The sequence below is a fragment of the Cricetulus griseus genome, chromosome 5, assembly GCF_003668045.3.
Source record: "Cricetulus griseus strain 17A/GY chromosome 5, alternate assembly CriGri-PICRH-1.0, whole genome shotgun sequence".
Taxonomy (NCBI): Eukaryota; Metazoa; Chordata; class Mammalia; order Rodentia; family Cricetidae; genus Cricetulus; species Cricetulus griseus.
In genome coordinates this window covers 32,740,065-32,759,793 of record NC_048598.1, presented here as the reverse complement: position 1 = coordinate 32,759,793, position 19,729 = coordinate 32,740,065, and the positions used below count along the sequence as shown (strand labels likewise).

The 19,729-nt window shown below is 34.5% G+C and overlaps 1 protein-coding gene across 1 annotated transcript in view; it reads left to right on the top strand.

The window, feature by feature from the left end:
- The window catches only part of Cop1 (COP1 E3 ubiquitin ligase), a 106,690-nt gene that overhangs the window by 20,074 nt on the left and 66,887 nt on the right, over positions 1–19,729 (top strand). The window contains 4 exon segments of the mRNA XM_027417272.2: positions 81–200; positions 3,768–3,836; positions 17,938–17,997; positions 19,280–19,356. Coding sequence (XP_027273073.1) covers positions 81–200; positions 3,768–3,836; positions 17,938–17,997; positions 19,280–19,356 — 326 coding nt within the window.

Below are 19,729 nucleotides of genomic sequence, written 5' to 3'. Positions count from 1 at the left end.
ACTTGAGAAAGTACTTCTTAAATGTTTGTTTTAGAATCTAAAGCAGTGTTGTTAAGATGCCATGTTCTTTTTAATTTTAGAATGGGCATAGGTGGCAAATATTTCAAGATTTGCTAGGAACTGATCAGGATAACCTTGATTTGGCCAATGTCAACCTTATGTTGGAATTACTAGTGCAGAAGAAGAAACAACTGGAAGCAGTAAGTGCACCCTAAATTTAAAAGATACTAAAGATATACTGTGTTTTAAACCATGATCTATAATATAATGATAAATACCTAGAAACGTTTGGAAATAATAGGGCATTGTCAATAACTGATTTTGTTTTTCCGACTAAACACATGTGAAAAGTTATTTCTCCAGCCCCTGTTTTGTAAGTTCTAAAGCAGATGAATATTGGGCAATTGATTTTCAAATTTGACAAAAATGTTCACTGAACCAACAGTGATGTAAAGCTGAACTTACACTGTATGTATTGTGAGGCAGGGGCTCTGGGATTGGGAGTATCAGGTGTCAGGGTTAATATGGGCTGGGCATAAGATTAATATACTGTTTATGAAGCAGGTGGAGGATTGGCAAGATAGCTCAGAGAATAAAAGCCCATGCCTTGCAAACCCGATGACCTGAATTCTATCTCTGGATCCCATAGTGGAAGGAGAGAATTGACTGTAAAAAATTGTCCTTTGACCTCCACACATGCAAGCATACAATACACACCCACATGCACATGAACACACTAGTAATTATTAAGATAAAGAAGCAGGTGGAGTTAGTGATTCCTTCCTACTTAGCTCAGCTGGATCTTTCTTCTCTGCCTCAGGAAAAAATTAGGTCTCCCTCCTCCCTCCTGTAGCAGTATCTCAGTTTCATTATCTAGGTCTTTGTTTTTTCTTTCTTTGGTTTTGTTCTTTTTTAAAAATATATTTTCATAAGTTCCTACATACACGTGTGTGTGTGTGTGTGTGTGTGTGTGTGTGTGTGTGTGTGTGTGTGTGTGTGTGTGTAATGTACTTTGATCATTTTCTACCCCAATATCCTCTCTTATTTTCTTTCTCCTACCAAACCCCACCTTCCTAATAAATCCCCTCTTGCTTTGATGTCTTTTTGTGTGTGTGTTTGAAAGGGGTCCACAGCATTTAAATTGGAGTATAGGGGTGAGGGAATATTTCCTTGAGCAAGGGAATTTACCAGGGTCTACTCCACTGTGAAATATGAATCTCCCTCTAGCAACCTTTGTCTCACCAAGAAGGTGGTGCCCCATGAGTTCCACCCCTACCTATGATGATTGCTGATTGGCCCCCTCCTCAGGAGGTCTTGTCTGGTAGCCACCACTGCTGTGAGTTTATTGTGTAGCATCTGTGTTTTATCCTGAAGAGGATGGTGTTTTATGGTGAGCTCTCTTTTTCTCAGAAATTTTGTAAAAAGCAGTACCAGAATGTTTAGGTCTGATCAAGAGTCTTCAGATTTCCTGGCAGTGGTGGTGCACTCCTTTAATATAGGAATGAATACTTTGTATTGGTAAAGATTTTTATTTATTGATACAACTTTAAGGTCAATTTTGTGATATGTATATGTCTCCTCTTGTTTAGGTATTGTGTTTATACAGATCTTTTACCTATAATAGTCAGAACTTATAATTAGGTTAGTTAGGTTTTCTAGATATAGAGATGTATTTGAGATGGTTAGGTGTTCTTCAAACCTTTCAAAGACCTACAGAAATATGGCATTTAAATGGTTTAGGGTTTTTCTTGGCAGTGAGACACAACTGCTGCTGGCACACCAATTATGTCAGAAAGGAGGATGGGCATCGAAGAAACTCGTTATGGAGTTTGCTTTCAACATGGCAAGACTAGCCATTTGGGCAAGAAACTGCTCTTGCCTGGACTGTTTGTTGCTGTATAAATTGGACATGCAGGACCCACAAGAAAATGACTACTAAATTTACAAAACTAAAGGGTTCCTGTTAAAATGGAGGAGTGTGCTAGACATACTGTGGCCTATAGGCTAAAGATGGATGCCCCAACATTTACAGAGAAACTTTGGGTGACTGTCCAGGTAGCAAGATGTCCTGTCAATTCAAGAGTTTATATATTATCCTTCTGTGGTCTTTGATAGAGTTAAAGACAGATAGTTATGGTTATAGTTTTCTTCAGTTATTATAAAAAATAAGATACCCTTTTTATTTAGACAGAAAAGAGGAGATGATGGGGGAAATACTTCTGCGTATGTTTATAAATAAAGTACTTGCTTGGCCAATGAGACAGCAGGTTAGGCTGGACTAGGAGTCAAAGAGGATTCTGGAAAATGTAGTAGAGAAATGGTGTTCCAGACAGGAAGTGACATAGCAAGGAGACTCATATTTAAGAAGAGGAAAAAGGAAGTGTCGCTCTCTTTCCCCTCGGCTCCTGCTCCAGCGGCACGATGTGATCCACCAGCTAGGAGGGACGCCAATAAGGCGTCCGATAAGATAAGTCTTATAAAATATATAGATGTATGATAATTGATACTGAGCTAACAGATGAGAATCCTAGTCATTGGCCAAGCAGCATTGTAACTAATACAAGTCTCTCTGTGTATTCATTTGGGCCTAACTTGGGCAGGTGGCTGGCGTAAAGCTTACACGTGGCAGTGGGGCTCAGCGGCGTTTGGCAAAAAGATTTATTGTAACATTTATCGTAACAGGAGGCAGAGGCAGGCAAATCTCTATAGTTCAAGGCCAGCCTGGTCTACAAAGTGAGTTCCAGGACATGTTTCAAAGCTACAGAGAAACCCTGTCTCCAAAACAAACCAAAACAAAAGGTTCAAATAATTCTATTGATTAGTAAGATAAAGATTTTGTTAATCATTTTCCTATAAGAAAATGTTAGAATTGTATTTGTTTATAAACGATCTCTTAGTATTCTGTTTCTAGGTCTTAACATGTATTCTACTCAACTGGAACTCCTTAGTTCATTTTTGTGGATTTTAGAATACCCATCAAATGTCATGGTCATAATGATCATTTTTTCAATACAATTTTCATTTCATTTACTGGTTTGGGATACTTGCTATTGTCCTTTATATTTTTTTTATTTTTATGTGTGTGTGTGTGTGTGTGTGTGTGTGTGTGTGTGTGTGTTTCAAGGGTTTGATTTATCTTTTATGGAACTTTGCCAAACTATATTTATATTAATTCACATGTCTGTTTGAGTAGGTGCTGCATGACTTTTCCTGGCCAGCCCAAATAGAGGGCAGTTTCATATCAAAGAAAACAAGGGTTACTTAGAGGGATTCTCAAGGGCAGCCTCTCTACTGACAGAGCCTCTTCTTCATGACAGGACAGAGGCTTCATACCCCCCCCCCCCCCCCCCACACACACATACACCTGTGAATGGTAGTAAGCCTAATCCTTTTGATAGGCTATATTTCTGAAAGGTATAAATAGCTTCCTATTTATTATTGCTTATCATAGTAAATGAGATTATCAGGAGTCATTTTCATGTTTAGTAACTATATTAGGTCCATTGTTACTTTTGTCTTGATGCTTACTTTGAGGAAAAGAAGCCATTATGTACACATGATTTTTGTTTTTTTTAAAACATGCAGAGCACCAGTTTTTTTGTTATTTTTATTATGAAAAGTAGCTTGGTTTTTGAAATTGCAGTTAGATGGGAAAACTGATTGGATAGAAGTAGTAAGCTAGCTTAAGTAAATCTGTAATAATGGTTATACAGTTTGTTAATGAATACTGTGAACTTGTTATGGAAAATTAAAACTTTATATTCTAGGAATCACATGCAGCTCAGCTTCAGATCCTTATGGAATTCCTCAAGGTTGCAAGGAGAAATAAGAGAGAGGTATGCTATTTCATGTTTACTTTATGTTTGGTTTCTGTTATTCCTTGTTCCTGTTATAGAAGCATTTTAGGCTGAAACATGTTTAAATAATTTAAAAGTATGTAATTTGGGGGGAAGTTTTCTTTAGCTTTGTTATTTAAAAAAAAAAAAAAAACCTTACAATTTCTTTTTTTGTTGCTGTATTGTTTTGTTTTGTTTTGGCAAGGTCTCAGTATGCAGCCCTGGCAGGTCTGGAGTCTAGACCAGACTGGCCTTGGACCCATAGATATCTGCTTGCCTTAGTGTCCTGAGTGCTGGAATTAAAGGTGTATACCACCATGTCCAGCACAATTCAGTATTTTCTTCAAGACCCTTTTTGGAGGTATGCTACACAGATTTCAGTGGATCTTACTTTTATGGCTAGGAATATAGTTTAGTAGTACAGTTTTTGCCTGCTATACAAAATATAAGGTGAAACTCCAGCTTACAGCACTGCCAACTTACCATAATGATTCATCTCAAAGTTCTAAAAAGTAGAAAATAGAACCATTATGAATTTTCATCAGAAAACAGGGAATTTTAAATAAAACTTGAAAAGTTGTAGGTTTTTGCTGTGGAAAAAAAAAATCCATGTGGAAAAATAATTTAAACCTATTGGTAATGTCTTAAGTCATGAAGGATACCTAAAAGACAATTTTTTATTCACTGATTTATAACCAGAATATTCTATAATTTAGTGCACACATTTCCTCAGCCATTTCACAAACATAGATAATATGTAAATTCTGTGCTCTTGGCAGCATATATAAAATTAACTCACATGTTTGTTTTTCAAATTTCTAACACTTTTACATTTAAGAGCTGTCTTAAAAAGATACCTTTACTTATTGAAATATGTAATGTACTAAATACTATGTTCTAGGCTATTAACTTGAAAATAAAAATGATTAGTAATATTTTTATTGTGCTAAAACAATATAATTCCAGAACTTTATATTATCTTAGAAGTTTCTATTTTGGCTATTCATCTTGTTACTAACTCCTGGCATTGCTAAGATTTGGAATATGCTGGTTTGATAGCTAAATGCTCTTTATATAGTTTGTGACTATACTTTTTTTATCCTGACTTTTCTGGAATTTTGTATGGTATCAGAAACAGTATCTTTATTGCATGTTTAAGATTCACTTGTCTATTTGTGGGAGAGAAGGTAATGGTCAGTTATTCATTTGTTTAAATTATTTTATAGCACAGTGCTTCTTTACAGTTGAAGTTTTTGTTTTATTTGTGTTTGCCTGCATGTATGTGTATGTGAGTGTGCCACTAGTGTGCCTGGTGCCTGAGGAGGATGAGTCTTACTGAAACTAAATTCACAGATAGTTGTGAGCCACTTAGGTGCTAGAAACTGAACCCAGGTCTTCTGAAAGAGGAGCAAGTGCTCTTAACAGCCATCTCTGTAGCACCCTACTCAGTACTTAAGCTATTGAGTTCATGGAATCACCTTAGGAGCTTGTCAAAATGCAGTCTTTGTTTTTCTTTTTTAAACTAAAGATAGTCTTTGGAGCCTCACAATGCATTTCCAGCAAGTCCCAGATGATGTTGATGCCCCATCCTTGGATCACTACAAGTAACAAAACTGAAAGTGTTTACTATATGGATTTTTAAAATACAGTGTGTATACTGTGAGCCCCCATATCCCCTGTTCCTCTATAAAACTGATTAATTTTCATATTTTATACCTACCTTACTTATTAAACAGAATGCATGAAATTATGTTGCAGTCATTTTATATATTTTTGTCTTAGACTTACAACTTCTTGTAAGTGATATTTGGTTCATTGTAAAGTAGTTGATACTTGTAAAGTACTTGATGAATAAATTCATCAATACAGTGAATAACCCAGCCATTAGGATAAGAGTTAAATGAGATATATGATAATTTTCTATATATTGAAATATTTAAGGTTTTCATTCTTTAATTAAGTTCCTTTTTTTGTATAGTTTCAAGTATTAACAATTAAAGCTTTTATGACTGTAAAACTCAGAAAGGTCTAAGACTTTTACCCTCACTAGCAAATGAATAAGTTAGCACCACCACAGTTTAATAGATGCTGGCCAAAGACTTGAGACTAGTGGGTTGAGATGAAAGCCGTCATTACTATTACTTCATCTTTGAATGAGTCTGCTCTGACTCTCAGACCCCATAAGGGCTGTGTGAAGGTGGGCCCACTTAGAATGGTACATCTAATGGATTTGTGTTACAGCTAAGGGATCCTAAGCTCAGGAAATCTCAATCTATCTAGTCTTTGTTCTGTAGAGAGACATTGTTTTGATCATAATAGTCAGAAAATGTATCTGACCTTGTTCATGGAGCAGTTTTAGTTAGGTTGTTCACTGTATGAATATTCGTCTACAAAAAATTTTGAACAGAAACTGTCATAAGTGTAAAAATTGTGATGATGAGTGGAAAGGAGGATTGTTTCCCAACATTAACTCTTCTAATGAGTCTAATAGGTCTTATCTCTGGTAGCCTGTATTTTCTAGTAATAATATCTCTGATATTTCATTGAATCATGCAGCTTTGTACTGGTTTTCTATTTTTGGCATTAAACTTCTTGGGGAATTTTGCTGGGGCCCTTTTAGCTTGAGTATAATATCCTTGAGATTGATGTCCTCTTGTACTATATATTTTATAGGTAGGTTAGTTTAAAAAAATACTAATTTCAAGTACTTCTGGATATTGGAGCCTATAGTAAGCAATATGTATACAGTCATTAGTACATTTTTTAAGTGTATCTGTGATTGATTGATTTGGTTATTTTAGTTTTAGTTATTATAAATGATGGAAGAGCTAATTAAAGTCTAAAAAATTACTATATTTTTATTTATTTTGTGCAGCTGCATTAAGAAGGGTTGGCTTACACAGGTCAGAAGATAGCATGAGGGAATGTTTTGTGCTACTTTGTGTTCTAGATATCAAACTGAGATCATCAACTCTATGTCTGTACCTTTACCCCTTGAGCCATCCATCTCACAGGTCTGATACTTCATTTTTATATCACCAGAGGCAGAGGCAAGTGGATCTCTGTGAGTTCGAGGCCAGCCTGATCTGCAGAGCGAGTTCCGGGATAGGCTCCATAGCTACACAGAGAAACCCTGTCTAAACAAAACAAAACAACAAACACAAAAAAACATTGTTCTGTTCTAAAGTTAAGAGAGAATTCCCTATATAGATGTGAATATTGAGAGGCGAGAATCTTTAGCAGCCATTTTAGAGCCTGCCTATCATAGCATTTAATACCTGTATTTAGATGACTATGTTAGTCTTTTTCATAGTTAGAGCGGTAGAAGAATTTTGAGTTCCAGGTAAAGCAGGTGTAGCCATTCAAGTCTGTACCTGTATTTGAGTCATTGTTTAATATGTCACTTGATTTATTTTTGAGGTAGACTTTCTGGCAGTTTTTGGACCCTCTTTATTAAATAGTTTATTTCAGTTGGAATTTAAATTAATTGAATTTTAACCATATTATATGAAATGAAACATAGAAAACTGTATCAGTCAAGTTTTTGCTTTAGAATAGAATAGCATGTACACAACTCTCTTGATTACACAACGAAGCATAGAAGCATTGCTGGGATTTCAGAAGCTTCCTGCCTACCTTTTCAGATTGCTTTCTCGTTTTCCTGCTTGCTAACATCTTGATATTTATGGTAGTAACTTCTCTTGCCTTTCTTGAATGTTTTTGCTACTTAAGCATTTATAGGTCTCTATTTTTGAGCTTTATGTAAATGTGTTTGTACAGTATGGAATCTGCTCCTGCCTTCTATGGCTCAATGTTAAGATTCACCTATATGAATATAGATGGCTAGTTGACTGTCTGAATTAGTTTCTATTGCTCGTGATAAAAAAATACTGTGATCAAAAGCAACTAGTGTAGGAAAGTGTTTATTCAGTTAACAAGTCTCCAGTCACCTTCTATCATTAAGGGGTGTCAGGGCAGGAACTCATGACAGGAACTGAAGCAGAGGCTATGGAGGAGTGCTCTTACTGGCTTGTTCCCCATGGTTTTCTCAGCCTGCTCTTTTATATGACTCAGGACCACCTGCCCAGGGGTAGCACTGTGAGCTGGGCCCTGCCATAACCATCATTAATCAAGAAAATACCCCTATAGGCTAATCTGGTGGGGAAATTTTCACAATTGAGAGTCCCTCTTCCCAAATGATTGTAGCTTGTCTGGTTGACAACAAACTAACCAGGACATTAACTGATTTTATTTCATAGTGTTTTTTGAATAAGTATATAGTGTTTTCATAAAAATAAATGTTGGTGGACATTTGTGTCTTTTCACTTGAGACTGTTCATAAATAGTGCTAGTATTGTACATAGTGTTTATTAGAATACTTACTTGTATGAGATAAATGTATGAAAGAAATCAGTAAGTCATAGGGTATGTATATCTTCACATTAAAGAGACAATGCTAAAGTTTTCCAAGCGGTACTCCTTGGATTGCATATTCCTTTAATGGTGTTTATATTGTATGTTATTCTTGCCAGAAGTTGTCAATGACTTCCTAGTTTAGAAACTAAAACCTTGTCCTCTGGGTATGCATTCTATCTCCTTGGGATTTGAATTTGCATTTCCCTTGATGACTAACAGATTGAGCACATGGTATTATGTTTACTGGTTTTGTGGATTATTTTTTATATGTGTCTGAAGTATTGCTTACATAAGATTTGTTGTAACTTTTCCATTATTTTTGTGGCTTAATACTTATACATTGTTTTGATATAAAATCTTTGTCTTATTAATCTGTCTAATACAAAGCTCATGTTTCCTTCTATTTGGGATGCTTTTTTTCTGTTGTCTGTTGTTTTTCTCTTTTGTCTTTTTGAGGGACACACCACACAGCTCCCAAATAAACCACCCATGAAGGCTTATTATTACTTACTATTACTTACCCAGCCTTAGCTTGGCTTATTTCAGCCAGCTTTCCTTACCTATAATTATCCCGTCTACCTTTTGTCTCTGGTCTTTTTCCTTTTCTTATTTCTGTATATCTTACTTTCACTCTTATTCCTTGGGTGGCTGGATGCTGGGTGGCTGGCCCCGATGTCCTCCTTCCGTGTTCTCTCTTTGTTCCTCCTATTTATACTCTCTGCTGCCAGCCCTACCTATCCTTGCTCCTACATTGCTATTACCAGGTATTTTAGACAGGCAAAGAATCACAGCTTCACTGAGTTAAACAAAAGACAAACACCTTAAGATAATATCCTATCACAGTTGTCATATTTGTGCAGAGTACATCCTTTCCCCCATTACTTTTATGTTAGTCACCTTCATTTATTTTGTGTTCATATATACATATATATGCCTCTGGGCTCCCTTTTCTGCCCCATACTTGACTTGTCTGTGCTTTGGGAAATACCATAATATATACTAGAACCTTAAATGACTGCTTTTCTTCAAAAAACTCTTGTGTATTTATAGCTCTCCATTTCCTTACACATGTTTGAATCAGCTAATACATATCCATGTTAAGCCTGCTGAGATTTTTTTATGGGGATTACATTGATTTTATAGACAATTGGGAAGAATATATCTGTATAGCATTGTGCCTTTGAAACCATGAACGTGGTATTTCTACATACTTTAGGTTTTAAACCATTTTTAAAATTTTTGATATATTCAAAAGCTACCAGTCTTTCATTTCTTGCTTAGATTTTATGATTTCAGTGCAAATATAGATGTCTTTAATTTTATTTTCTTATTATTGCTGATACATAGAAAGTCAGCTGCCTTACATATTCTTAGTCCCCAGAAACCTTGTTAGACTTTCATTCATTAATTCTTATTCGTAGATTCTTTTATGTTTTCTGTGTACACACCATAATCTGAAATTAACAATTCAATGTCTTTCTCTATGATCCTTATGTCTTTATTTATTTTTCTTGTCTTACTCTGCTGGCTAGGACATCCGGTACAGTGATGAATAGAAGTGGTGATAGCTGAGCATCCTAGTCTTGATGCTGATCTCAAAGTGAAATCACTCGACGTGTCACCATTAGGTATGGAGTTTTCTGTAGGTTTTTTCCCCCCTTAGGGTTTTGCTTTGCTTTTAATCATCCAACGAAATAAATTTCTATTCCCCTGAGTAAGAGGATTTTCTTTTCTTCAGTTATGAATGGGATTGAGTATACTTTAGGAATTTTGTACATCTGAGATAATTTTAGGATTTATCTTTTTGCATTCTGTTAATCTGGATAAATAATAGGTTTAACATTGGAAAGTCAGTGAGCTATGTACCTGTAGTGACCAGCCATCAAGATTGTCTCAGTGTCATAAAGAATATTTTGCATTCTAGGATACTCCACCACTTAGTTTATCCCTTTACTTGAATTCAACTCTTTGTGTAAAGCAAACTGTATGCTTTTGTGTACTCTTATGTGTGGTTTGGATTGTTAGTGTTTTGTTTATAAAGTCTTAGTGGTCGTTGTTCATTGGTGAGATAGTAGTAACGTTTTGTTTTTGTTACACAGATCTTGTGCAGCTTTGCTGTAAAGATTGTTAACTTTAACAGATGACTTGTGAGGTATACACTCGTGTGGTTTTCTTTTGTTTTGAGGGGAGCAGAAGTAATGCAGTCTATGATGCATGTCTTTTTTTCCGTGTTTAGAATCTAGAAAAGTCATCTAGATCTGATTTGTTTTGAATAGTTTTAGATTATTGATTTGGTTAAACATTTACGTGCTGATCAGATGTTTGTTGGTTGCTTTTAATATGTTCTACTTTTCTGAGTTCTCTACCATGAACTTTCATGTAAGTTTGTTCTCAATTTTTTTAAAATCTTGTCAAAACTTAATGACCTTTCATTTCTGATATCACTCATAGCATTATTCTTCTTTTCTCCTTGATTGGTTGTTCCCAGGAATATATCAATTTTATTCTAAGAATTGACTTTTGACTTTGGTTATACTGTGTTCCGTTTTATTTCTATTCTTTATTATCACTTCCTTGCTGCTTGCCCATTTGTTTGTTATATATTCCTCTGTGTGTGCTAATTATATAGACTTTGTTTTCAGGAGCTTGTGGTTGTACTTTTTTCTTTTTTTTTACCTACATCAAATGTTATGTGTGGACTATTTTTAATACCTAGACATAAGCATTACTTGAATATGAAGATTTTCAGGTTTTTCTCCATTTGATGGTTTAATTTTACCAAAACAAAAACACTCTGACTTCTTAATGTTTAATTTTAATTCTTTCTTTTTTGAGAGAGGGTCTTGCTGTATAGCCCTGGCTGGCCTCAAGCTGGACTAGGTAGCTTGGGCTGGCCTTGAATTATCAATTTTTCTGCCTGAGTCTTTAGAATACTGGGATCTCAGGTTTATACTGTATACTGTGTTTGCATACACTAATTGCACAAAATAATAAGGTTTCTGTTTTTCTTGTCTTTTTTTTTTTTTTTTTCTTTTTTGTTTTTTGTTTTTCGAGACAGGGTTTCTGTTGTGTAACTTTGGAGCCTATCCTGACACCAGTCTGGCCTTGAACTCACAGCGATTTGACTGCCTCTGCCTCCCAAGTGCTGGGATTAAAGGCGTTCACCAGCAAAGATTTATTGTGACATCTTCAATATGCATGTAATATACTTTGATTGTGTTTATGTTCCATTACCCTTCTGTTTGGGATAGCTCCTTAACGGTCTTCAAAGATTTCTTTTTTGGTACTGAAGATTAAACATGGGGACTTAATGCATGCCTGGCAGGAAAGAGGTCTAATACTGATACTACTGAGAGCTAAGTATCCATGGCTGGCTAGCTTTCTTTCTTTCTTTCTTTTTCCCTTTTTCCTTTCCTTTTCTTTGTGAGAAGTTTTCACTAATTTACCAGGTTGCCTTAGAAGTCACTCTGTAGCCTTAGGCATGTCTTTAAATTGTGCAGTTTTTTAATTTGGTTCATTTTGGAACACTATTCCAAAAGTCCTTGTCTGTGCTAGTTCTTTATGCTTTTTTTACTTTTTCAGATTTTTTTTTTTTTCCTGGAAGGGGGGGTTATTGATAAAGGGTTTCTCTGTAGTTTTGGAGCCTGTCCTAGAACTCTCACAGTTGACCAGGCTGGCCTTGAACTCATAGAGATCAGTTTAATCTCTAACTCCTGAGTGCTGGGATTAAAGGTGTGTACCACTACCACCTGGCAATTTCAGGTCTTAAAGTAAGGTATTTGAATTGGGTTTTGTTTGTTTGTTTTGAAATAGTGGGCAAGTGGTGGAAAACTATTTTCATTCTTTTACTTGTGGGTGTCCAGTTTTCATGCCATCATTTTCCAGAGAGACTGTTTTTCCCAAGATGTGTTTTGTACCCATGGTTAAGGGTTCTGTGGATGTATTTACTTGAGAGTTTTTTGGATCCTCTATTCTAGTCTTGCCTTCTTTTGTGGTAGCCATTTTGTTTTCTTCATTGTTGCACTATTGTATAATTTGAAATTATGTATTACAGTATTTCTAACTTGTTTCTTTAGGTCAGGATTGTATTAGTTATTTGAGGTCTTTGTTTTTTTCTGAGTTTTAGGATTTCATTTTTCTATTTCTGTAAAAGTATCATTGGAAGTTTGTTGGAGATTACATTGAATCTGTAAATTTTGTTAATGATACTATCATGTTTACAATATTAATTTTGCTGATCCCTGAACATGGGAGAGATGCTTCTACCTTCCTTAGTGTCTTCTTTAGTTTCTTTCTTTCTTTCATAGCTTTTCTTACAGATGTTTTTACTTCCTTTTTTATGATTTAATTTCTTTGCATATAATATTTGTCATCTGATAGTAAGTTCTGACCTTATCAAATATAGTGCAGTGTAAACTTGTTAACTTTTTTACTGAATCTTTGTCATCCTGTCATTGATTCTAGAATCGTTATATTTGAAGTGGTTTTTATCTCTGACTGTATATAGCTGCAGTATGCTTTCATGTACATGCAGTACATGTTTGTACATGTGTCTGGAAGCCAGATGACAACCTCACTGACCTAGAACCTGCCAAATAGACTAAGCTAGCTGGCCAGGCTGCCTCAGCTTCCCCAGTGCTGGGATTATAATCATGAGCCACCACACCCAGCTTTTAAACATAAATTCTAGGGTTTAAACACAGGTCCTTGTGCTGTTACTAAAGTATACATTTGCCAACGAATCCCCAGTTTTAAAAATATACTTTGTCTTTCTCTATTGTATTTAGACCTAGTGTGGATCTATTTTAAACACCAATTAGCCTTATTACTTTTTTGTTTTGTGCTTATTCTTTCTAAAAATTTTTATTCTATTAAAAAAACAGTTCTTCCTATACAGTTTGTGTGTGTGTGTGTGTGTGTGTGTGTGTGTGTGTGTGTATGTGTGTGTGTATGTGTGTGTGTATGTGTGTGTGTACACACACAAGGATGTCACATGACTACTTTTGTGGGTGTGAAGGTCAGAGGACAACTTTCAGGAGTGTGTTCTCTCTTCTTCTACTTTGGGTTCCAGAGATTGAACTCAGCTCCTTTAATGAGTATTTTTTCCCACTGGACCATCTCATTGTCCTGTTAATATATTTTTCTCCACATGATTTTTCAAAATTTCTCTTTTGATTTGTCTGTTTTCTTTTGGGGGAAGTGAGGTTTTTTTTTTTTTTTTTTTTAAAGCTGTATGTGGTTTAGGCTGGCCTTCAACAAGCCAAGGATGACCTTAAACTCCTGATTCTCTAGCTTCTGTCTTCTAAGTGCTGGGATTATAGGCATGCACTCAACCATTTGAATGTTTGTTTGTTTTTAGTACATCTGTTTTTATAGATCTCCCTTACTCCTGTGGTTGCACTAATTTATAATAATTTATGTCTTTTGGAGTATGCAAATACAAACCAGTTTGTGGGTTGTTGACGTGTGTGTGCGTGTGCATGTGTGTGTGTGTTTTATTGTCAAGTGTTTTCCTGGGTTGTTTGCATTCTATGAGGTAGGATCTCTAAGGTAGGATCTCTAACGTGAAACTGAAGTCACTAATTCAGCTCATCTGTCTAGCCAGCTTGCTCGGGGCTTCCTCTGGATTTGTCTTCAACTCCTGGGATTATAGGCAACCTGCCATATCTGCCCTTCATTGTAGTAGGTTCTAGGATTCTGACCTCATGGCAAGCTATTACTTTACCTACTGAGCCACTTCTCCAGCCCCTAACAATTTCTATCTTACTGTTGTGTACTGGTGTTGCCATTCATTTACATTTTCTTTTAAATAAGCCATCTTGTTTCCCCTAGTTTGTTCATTTACTTATTATTTGTTTTGTTTGTTTCTTGGTTTTAAAAAAAAAAACTTGTGTGGGAGGGCAGAATGAAGTATTAATGTTAAGCCTGCTATTAGATATAAAGTATGTTTATTTATTATTATGGAACAATAGGGTTTTGGCTTTCTTTACACTTTGGTTAAATGTTTTGCTCTTGGCAGTTTCTCTTTTAGAATTAGTATACACTGAGCTTTGCTATTTTCTTTTGATTACCGTCCTTTTCTCTAATAGTATATTCTTTTGTTTTAGATTACTTATGTGTAATTTATTCTAAGTAATATTGCTATATAATTGAATTCACATAATGAGCTTAGTATTCACTTTATCAAACCAGTAGTGAAAGTTCAATGAAATGAGTACAAAAGATTCTTGTCTGTTCCAAAACTATTGTCAGTATTAGTCTTCAATTTCAAACTTTTTTTGTTTTGTTTTTGGAGACGGTTTCTCTGTGTAACAGTCCTAGCTGTCCTGAAACTCACTCTGTATACCAGGCTAGCCTCAAACTCACAGAGATCTGCCTGCCTCTACCTCCCAGTTGCTGGAACCAAAGGCGTGTGCCACCACTGCCCAGCAAACTCTTTTTATAATGACATTTTTTTTAAGTGTTTAAGTATTTCAGCTTTGATTTTTCACACTGTTCAGAAAGTACTTGCTTAGGAACTTGTGTTAGGAACATATTCTGAATTACCATTGTCATTTACTATTTTAGTAGCTCCATATTCTGCATTTGTATTAAGTCAAATTTGATTGAATTTATCCTTTTCAAGTTTTGACTAATTTTCATTTGCAGGAATATCACTTTCATGGATTTATACAAATTTGGACTTCTGTCTGTCTTATTCTAGGAGTTATGATGCCTTTATGCTAAATTTAGCATAGTTCCTATTTCAGATGTTTATTCTTTGTCTTCTGTGTACTAGTACTAAAATATCTTGTGTCAGTATCTTGAGATGGAAATGCCCTGAATCTAATTTGTACTTTCTAAGCATTTTATTTCCTTCCATTTTAATTTCTCGACTGACATCTAAAATAACTTTTAACACCATTTTTATAGACAGTAGGATAGCACTTTACCTTGGTTAGTTGTTTATTTCAAATAGATCTATGTGAAATACTTGAGTTTTTGTTTTTGGAGAGAGGGTTTCTCTGTGTAACAGCCCTGGCTGTCCTGGAACTCCCTCTGTAGACCAGGCTGGCTTCAAACTCAAAGAGATCTGCAGCCTCAGCCTCTGCCTCCTAAGTACTGGTATTAAAGGCCTGCACCACCATGCACAGTGATTTATTTATTTTATTTTCATGGATGTTTTGACTGTGTGTATGTGTGTACCACACACATGTCTGGTACTTGTGGAGGCCAGAAGAAGGCAAGGGGTCCTCTGGGACTGAAGTTAACAGATGGTTGTAAACTGCTATGTGGGTGCTAGTAATCCAATCAAGGTACTCTGAAGAGCAGCAAGTGCTTTTGCTACTGAGCCATCTCTAGCCCTGAAATCTTGATTTTAAAAGTATAAATTATTTGATATTGGTCATTTTGTATACTTTATCTTAAATATATAGCAGCTTCTATGTATTAAAATAGGTATATTAGGACACTAGAAAGATGAGACAGAAACAAGAATTGACGATTGTGGCATTTCAGGTGACATTAGCATTTTCTCTCATATTTCAAGTTTTAATAATATAATAATTACTGATTTTATCCTTGCTATATTAATCACCAGAATAATGTAGATTATCTATGTTTTTTATTTTAACTGTTTTAGCATTCATTTTAATAAGAACCCTCAGAATAAAATAATTTTTAATAAAGATATTTAGGAGTGATGTATTTCAAAATAGCTAAATTAGAATAAGAGGTGACCATGAGAATGCTTGATGATTTAGAAGCCAGAACCATTGGGATTTTAAATGTCTGTAAAACAAAACACGTCAGCATTGATGAGGAATAACTGGGATGTTTATAGACGGCTAAAGTAGGATGATAGCTATTTAACTGTGTGGCTCTCCTGTGAGCTGAGCTAGAGTACTTTTTCTGTCAGAGTAGAGGGCAGATTGTTGGAAATAGCAATGGAATGAATGTAGAGGAAGTTGTGGGTCTGTGTGTACTCTATGAATCTGGGGCATTAAAAAAAAAATGGCTACTTGAGCAGCCTTTATTTGAAGAATTCCAAGTTGTCAGTTACTGTCTTAGGGTTTTAATTGATAGAAATGCAGTGAATGAGTAAGGTTTTCTTAAAGGTGATGAAATATTTAGTTAAAAATATTTTATAATACTAATCACTGTTTTGTAACCATTGATTTCTCTGATGAGTTTATCTTCTCCCTTGATTTGGTGGCTAAATTTGGCTTTTTTTTTTCTCCTTCCATTTAATATATGTCTTCCTTTGCCTGCCTCTTTAATGTTAGCTTTCTCTGCTGTCCAGTTCTTGACTTGTCTTTTTTGATTAGATTGATATTGGGCAAATACATTCATTACCATGAGCTCCTTTTATTATTTCCTTTCTTCATATCCTTAGCATTTATTATTATATTTTCTTTCTATTTTACCTATTGCAAAATTTTTGTAATTAAGTCTTTTAAGGCTCCATCTTTGTTTTAAGATGTAATTTCACTGGATTCTGCATGTGAACATTGCCTCCATTGTATAATTCTTCACACTTAGCAGAGTGCTAAGGTGACAAACATTTGAATCAATAAGTTTATCACTTAGATAGTTCTCACTGTGCTTATTTTGCTACAGTAGATGATACTCATACTAACAGACCATTAAAATGCTTTTGTACCAGCATTAAGGAATAAGCTATTAAGTGCTGTTGTCTGAGAAAGTGTTGCTGTGGTTGATAGCTTACTTTCTAGAGCAAGAAAGCTGCTTTGATTCTAATTTCAGTTCTTCTTCTCACCACTGAATGGTCTTCAACAAATTACCTAGCCTTTCTGTGTCTCATTTTCCTAATAGATGTAGTATCTGCTTCAAATTTGGCAATCAGTATTATGTAATTATCTGTTACTGTTTCATAATTTTAAATGGTTGAATATATTTAAGTTAAAGTAGAGAAGCCAGTTATGCCTACTCGGGGTAGAATAGAGTTTCTGGAAAGCAGCTTGGTGTATAATGAAAATTTTATAGCTATTTCTATTGATTAATTTGCATTTTAATCATCTCTTAATAAAATAAAAAATAATCTTATATACAATGAAAATGATAATATTTAAGACACTTGTATGTTCTAAGTTTATGATAGTTGCAAAGTCTTAAATCTCTGGTAAGAAAGGAATGTTTCAATAAAAAATTGAAAATTATCCTGTGATTGTAATGCTTACATTTTAATGACATGCAAATGGTTATGATGCAATGGGAACAATATGAAAAACAAAATACTTAAATGTTTTTAAAAGTCATGAAATGTAAATTTCAATGTAAAACTACAGTGCTTAAAATTACAGTGGTTCAACCTAATAATAAAGTGGGTTACAACATGTGACTTAAAAAAAGTCAACTAAATGAGGAAATGTGAACGATTTTTGGATATCTATAATTTTAAGTCACTATTGGTATTGTTCATTTTCATATTTTTATTGTAAAATAAGTCACTGTTGTGGTAAATAAGCATAACTTTTTGTTGCCACATAGACAAGTGTCTTTATTTGAATGTTAACATTCGGATTTACTTCTGATTTCTTTTCTTTCAGTTCCCTTATTTTTACTCTTAGTGGTCAGTTTAGTATCCTTTTGTTTTCTCTTAACCAAATTTAAGGCTCATTTTTTGTCATGGTGCTGAAAATGTGATTTAGATTAGAATCTTTTTCTTCCTTTCTTTAATCTGCAGCAATTGGAACAGATCCAGAAGGAACTAAATGTTTTGGAAGAGGATATTAAAAGAGTGGAAGTAAGAAATCAAATTCTCACATTTTTCATAGTTTTACCTTAATCTTAATTGACAGTTCAGCTGGTGCAGGGGTACAAAGTCTGAATACTTTTTTGAAGATAAGTTGTAATCTAAGTTTATATTGACTTTTTTTGTTATAATTCTTGAATAAATGGAACAAATTTGCTTAAGTTTCTGTTTGCAGTCAAGTTAATTTAAATCGTTTTCTACTAAACCTTCATTATTTTCTTAAAATTACTTATTTCATTCTTTTATTGTCTACTACTTGTATTACTTACTGAATATGATATTAGTTAAAAGTGATGTAAATTCATTGGCAGTATGTTGGAGTTCAGAATAAAATACAAGTTTCTTATAGAAATTCATTGGGAGATTCATAGGCTATTGTGAGTTGAAGTCACTACATTTGGCTACATTTAAACTTCGTGTGTGCTTTAATTATTCATACATATGACTTTCTTTTGCTGACATAAAAACATTTCAAAGGATAATGAGCATTGTAGTATTTAATGGAAACTCAGTATCCTTATAATATTTCAAATTTGTAGTATTTATATTACCTGTTTAGCTATCTTTGAGCTAAGCCAGAAATAATTTTACCTGATTATGTGTCTATAGTTGTATTTTCAAATTCGCTATTTTTCCTTGAGTCAAAATATTGCATATCAATAAAAAGGGAGGCCAGTCAGTGAGATACAGAGATGTGATTTATGTGATTATCTGTGGCCAGCCCCTTTCCTATGGGTTGATAATAAACAAAAATTTTAATCTGTGTCATTGTTGAACAAAGTCAGTATTTGATTCAAGAAGTGTTACTTTTATTATTCGTAGATTACTCTTAGAGAATGGCAGATATAGTCCAGTTTCTTTCATTTACTTTGAACATTTGAATATTATAATCCAGTCAACCATGCTGTTTTATTTATCCTAATGTATATTACTAGAGCATCAACTGCATGAATGATCAGCTCACTGCGTACAAAATATGCTGTATGTTCTTTTTGGTATACTTCCTTTTGACTTTTTCTGCATTTGTTGCTTTCGAACAGTATTTAATAGCTTTATAATCCTTTAACACTAGGAAAAGCTTCTTTCTTAATTTCAGATTAACTTTGCTTTTTTACTCTATTGAAAGGAGTCCTTGATAAGATTGGGTTTGAAGACAGAAAGGGACTGATGAGAACTTGGGGCTAGAACAGAATATAAATGCATATGCTTTTTTTGATTTATATACATGTCATATTTGGAGTGTGTATGATAACTTAAATAATTACAATTTTAGGAAATGAGTGGTTTGTACTCTCCTGTCAGTGAAGATAGCACAGTGCCTCAGTTTGAAGCTCCTTCTCCATCACACAGGTACAAAGCTTCACATTAGTAATTGTTTAGGACTTTGCATTATGTGTTCATGGTACTCTAGTTCTCAGGAGCCTTTTTAATACATACTTATGGATCCATTGAGAAATGAAATGCAGATAGCCAGTCAGTTTTTCTTGATCCTTTGGATTAAGCTAGTGGGTAGATGTTAACAGTATTTTACATTTTGAGATGGATAAATAGTTTGAATTTTTTGATGTCTTGTAAATTAATTAATATCATGTTGCAAATCAAAATTTGGAAACATAATATGATAAAAAAAAATTGCTCTGGCACATGTCTTTTAATCTTTTAATACCGAGGAAGCAAAGGTAGGAAGTTCTCTGTGAGTTTGAGGCCAGGCCAATCTACATAG